Source organism: Capra hircus, chromosome 4, assembly GCF_001704415.2.
Source record: "Capra hircus breed San Clemente chromosome 4, ASM170441v1, whole genome shotgun sequence".
In the NCBI taxonomy this organism is placed as follows: Eukaryota; Metazoa; Chordata; class Mammalia; order Artiodactyla; family Bovidae; genus Capra; species Capra hircus.
The window spans coordinates 106,264,455-106,269,466 of record NC_030811.1 but is presented as its reverse complement, the minus strand read 5'-3'; the positions used below and the strand labels follow the sequence as shown (position 1 = coordinate 106,269,466).

The window sequence follows — 5,012 nt, the reverse complement described above, 5'->3', positions numbered from 1 at the left end:
GCATTACTTTCTACCTGAAACAATTTGGGGTTAAACTTAAAATTATCTAAATGATTTTGTGGTTAGGCAAAAAATCACCTAAATATATATTATATGGCAGTACTCTAAACAGGCCACATATGTAAATAGACATATAAAGTACAGCATCCAACACACACACATCTACGGTTCTGTATGCATGCACCCCCATTTTCTGTTTTCCTTTTTGCTTTGTTGTATCTCTACAGTTTGTCTTCCTTTAATAGCCTGCACAAAATGTCACTAGCCCATTGTAAGGGGGGCAAATGGAGTATCTTTTAGAAACATTTTGCTTTCATGGTCGAAATAATTTTATTTATCCAGAATATACAGCTTAATTCTTCTATCTACACTTATTTACATGGTTAAAATAACATTGAAAAAAGTCTTTTGAAAAGTTGAGGTCATAGATTTCAAGGCACCATTGATAGTGTCCACAGTTGCGCAAAAATGTTCGTCTGTAAAAAAAGGGGGGACGGGGTCCTTTGAAATGCAATAACTTACATGCAAAAAAAAAAAAGCTTTACACATGAATTTTTTTTTGTTTCCGTTTTTCCAAACTTTCCCATATGAATTCCTTTTTTTTAAAAAAAAGGTTGATTTTCTAAAACAGCAAAAACACAGTAGTCCCAAAAAAGAGAGCAAGAGAAAGCGGCCGGTCTAATAGAGTGTCCCGGAGGCCAGCGCCAGCGGGTGCTGTAAGGAGCCGGGCGGCGGCAGGTGGGAATTGATTGAGCTGGCTGCGCTCGGGTACCAGGAAGCTGAGTTCTCCAGGTAGCTGGACGCAGGGGACTGGTTGGAGGTCGGAGGGTGGGCATGAGGGTGGTGGCTGAGCGAGCGGGACGAGCCCTGGGGCTCCCACACCGCTGGAGACTGCGGCGAGTTACACGCCATAGGGTCGCTGGAGCTGGGGCTATGCTCCGGGGGCATCTCCCCGTTTTTCATGATCTTCTTGATCTTGGATCTTTTGTTCTGAAACCAGATTTTCACCTGGGTGGGGGGGAACAAAGGCACACGTTACCGGGACGCTCAGGTGCTTGCCCGCGCGCCTCCCCCAGGGCGGCGACCAGAGGCTTAATTCGGCCCCCAGGAGGCCGGACACTGGCGTCCCCCCGCAGCTGGCGGCCTATGGTGAAGGGGCTGGACCCAAGGTCACAGTCTGGATCATGGGCCCCAGAGGGGCCGCCGCTGGCGCAGAACCCCAGGCTTCAGTCTTTGGTTGGGGCCGGGGGAGGGGGCGCGAGTGTCCACGCCGGCGAGAGCGCATGTGTGACCCAGCGCTGGAAGCACGCAACGCGGCGCCACGAACGTCTCCAAAACAACCGCTCGGGCGCCGTGCGCCAGGGGCGCGTCCGCGCGAGGTGGGAGGAGGACCAAGGAGTGGTCTCCCCGCTGCCCGACCGCCTCCTTTTCCTCCCACTCCTGCTCGGCTTCGAGGACATTCTTTATTCTTCCGTCGGCCCCCGTGGGGTTGCGGTGGGAGTGAAGGGGACCATCCAGGGCAGACTTTCCCGAGCCACAGCGCCCCCCACCTCGGGCCCGCCGCAGGCGCAGGGCGTCACCCTCTGCTTCCGGCCGCCAGCGCGCGGCCTGAGACCCCCGCGCGGGGGCCGGGCCCTGCTTACCCCCGCTGCTCTGCACTGTGCGGAGCACTAGACAGTTTCTTAAAGCTGCGAGGGTGTCCTCGAGACAACCCTCCCCTTGTTCCCAATCTAGGGAACTGGCCCCTCAGCCCCCGTAGACTCGAAGAGCGGGGGGCTGCTTCTGGGGATGAACGACGTCTCGCTGCCGTCTCCACCATTCACGGCGACGCCACCCGGCCTAGAGGGGAGGGCGCGGGGTCAGTGTCTGTCTGCGAGTTTCTCGCGGGCCCTGATGAGTCGGCTCCAGCCCGCCGGGACCGAACCGCGCGGTCCGGCCAGGCTTGCAGCCCACCGGGGCTCTGGCCCAGGCCGCGGCCGGATTTACCTGTGTTTGCGTCAGTCCCAGCGAGGCGGCCAGCTCAGCGCGTTCGGGCAGGGCGAGGTACTGAGTCTTCTGAAACCTTCTCTGTAACGCGGCCAGCTGAAAGCTGGAATAAATAGTCCTGGGTTTACGAACTTTCTTTGGTTTGCCGTTCACCATCCTCACCTCGGGCTCGGCCACTTCTTTCTCTAAATAATCAAAACAGACCCGGTTAGAACTCATTGGCAGACAATGGCCCTTTTGCAGAACTTGCGAATACAGTCCTTGAAATTCTTACCACGCAGCCTTCACTCTCTTTTCCCCATATCACCACCTTTACTTCACGGGACAGCACCCTCCCCGCCTCCCCCCGACCCCTCCTCAAGTAAAAGGCCAGGTAGCCTGATTAATTTCCTTCTCTGTTTATTCAGGTTCTCCTGGGTTTTTGCAGAGCGTCTGGCACAGCAAAACTCCCTTCTCGGCGTCCGGGATTTAGCCCTTGCAGCGGTTCTTGCTTCTCCCGGATTCGTTTTCAGTCCCACTCTGTGTTCACCGACGGCTCTAGGGTGAGTTTTGGGCCCGTCTCTCCCAGGGATTCAAGCGAGGAAGCCCGGACTGTGGTCCCCCTTATGTCAGCGTCTGTTCGGGCGCCCACAGAGGCCAGACGCTTGGGCAGGGAAGACGCTAACCGAGGTCTCCAAAGTTCAAGGACCCACAAGCAAACTGCTCCTTCAATTCAGAGGCAAGCGGTCCGAGCCGCCGCAGACAGAGGGTCGATTATGCAGCCCCCATAATCTCCCTGCAGATCTGCGAGGGCACAGATGTGTCTGGTTTCTTTTACAAATAGACTTAATAAGTTCTTGGCCAAAAGGAAAAAAAAAAAATCTTTCATGTATGCACGAAGCACAGAGCCACTGAAAGAACGAAGACACCCCACTTCTCCTCCCCCCGCCCCCATCCACCCACCCACCCACCCACCCACCCACCACACTGGCAATCTTTTAAAGTTTATCAAGAGTTACAATTTGAAAAAGAATCTGCGGTGGGGTGTTTTCGTAGGAAAGGGGCGGCAGATCAGGACGAATTTAGCAGACTTGGTAGTATAGACTTGGCGGGGCGCGGGGAGGGGGGTGGCGGGAGCGGAGACTCTCCGAACGCGTGTTTTCCAAACGTGCCCTGGGGCCACAAGTCCCCTTTTACAAAAGTACTTTCTTATCAAAAGTGCCCATCTCTGAAAGGGGCGGAGACCCTCTCCTTGGGGTGTGCGTGTGCATGTGTGTGTGTGTGTGTGTGCGCGCGCGCGCCGAGCTCCTGGGAGAAGGGTGGAGGATGAGGACTGTGGTCTCCATTCTGCCAGAGCAGGGGATGCTAATATTAGCAGGATTATTAATGTGCTGGTGGGAAGAGATCAAACCTGACCAGCAAAACCTCTCCAAGGAGACCTCATACCGCTCTTACCGCCCAAATTCACTAACCCTCAAACTCTCCAACTAAGTTTCAAGGCAGACGAAAAAGGAGACGCCTTTAAAAAGGAGATGGGAAGGAGAAACAAATTTTAGGCACCCAATGGAGAAAAAAAAATATTGCTCCAATAACGTGACCCTTCAGCAAACCTCCTCCACCTTTAAATGGCTTTTTGTTTTTGGAAATGCCTTGGATAAACCGCAGGGCTCTCGGCGCGCTCTTCCTCTGGCGGGCTAGGGCTCGCTGGCCCCCACCCTGCCCCGTGTGCTCCGGGCACCCATACCACGCTGGCTCGCAGCTGCTCCCAGACTGTTCCCCACGGAGTCTTTGAGGCAGCCATGCATCTCGACTCCCACCGATCGAGCTCGCCTACCCCCCTCCCGCCCCCGCCCCCGCTCCCAAATCCAACAAATAGCCTCCCTACCCCCTTTTCCAGCTTAGCTGGCTTCCTGACCGGGCAAGCTGAGAATCCAGCGACTGAGCGGTCGCCTGAAGGGACCGAAGAGAAGAGACGCTGGCTCGAACAACCCCCTCAGGCTGCTTCTGCTAAGAATCTCTAAAATGCTGGCCCGGGAATCTCTCGTTCGTAAACTCGGCCCCCACTCCCTTCCGCCGGGTGCTCCCCGGTGCCCTACCGCATCTCCCTCCCCCCGAAGCCTGACTCCCACCCCCTCTCCCGGTACCTGGCTGGCTGGTGGCGCTCGGAACGCGGTTGTAGGCGCCGCCGTACTGGTGGTAGGGGCTGGCGTAGCTGTAGTCGGCGTAAGCTTTGGCGGGGTAGCTGCCGGCGGAGCCGTTCACGCCGTGGTACTGGTACTGGTACGGGTTGAGCGCCTTGCCGTAGGAAGCCGAGGTAGGAGAGCAGTAGCCGTGCGGGGCTCCCCCCGGGGCGCTGTAGTAGTCGGAATCGGTAGCCGACGACTCGGGCAGAGTTGGCGATTCCTGAGACGGGTGGTGCATAGCTGCGGCCGTCTGGAACGGGGCTTGGAAGTCGCCGGATCGGATGCTGGGGACCCTTCTGTCAAACACTCCTGTCATCGCTCGCTGGCGGCGGCGGCCCGAATTGGCTGTGGGGCTGCTCTGGTCTAAGCTGACATGGCTGTAGGAGCGAGGGAGGAGGAGGAAGAGGAGGAGGAGGAGAGGCGGCGGCGGCGGCGGCGGCGGCGAGGAGGAGGCTGGGAGTCGCGGAGGCTCTGTCTCGGGCAGGCTGACTGCTGGCTGAAGCGCAGCACAGCCTTGGTTAAATCCTTAATTGCGCGCTTACGCACAGCGGGGTGGATCGGGTTCCATTGGCCAGGGCCTCCTGAGCAGGAGCAACACCCTAACCCGTCCAACTAGTTTTAGCACAACAAAGCATTGCTTAAAAAAAAAAAAAAAAAAAAGAGGGAGAAAAAAAATGAAGGGGTGGGGGGAAGACAGAGAGAGAGAGACAGAGTTGTTGCTTGTTGGGGGAAGGAGGGGTGTCTCAGGCAATCTGTTTCCAGTGAATTCTAGAGACGACGCAGAAGCCCCAGCACCCAGCTCTGTACTGTCTGGAGACAATGTGTTCCAATGAGCAGCCTCAGAAAGTGCACATGTTTTGGGAT

The 5,012-nt window shown here is 56.4% G+C and overlaps 1 protein-coding gene across 1 annotated transcript; it reads right to left on the bottom strand.

The window, feature by feature from the left end:
• On the bottom strand, positions 306-4,737 carry DLX5 (distal-less homeobox 5). Its single transcript, XM_018047390.1, has 3 exons — positions 4,110-4,737; positions 1,987-2,171; positions 306-1,008 (listed from the first exon to the last, which is right to left on the bottom strand). Exons 1-3 carry the CDS (start codon positions 4,462-4,464, stop codon positions 679-681), a joined length of 870 nt encoding a protein of 289 aa, XP_017902879.1. The 5' UTR covers positions 4,465-4,737; the 3' UTR covers positions 306-678.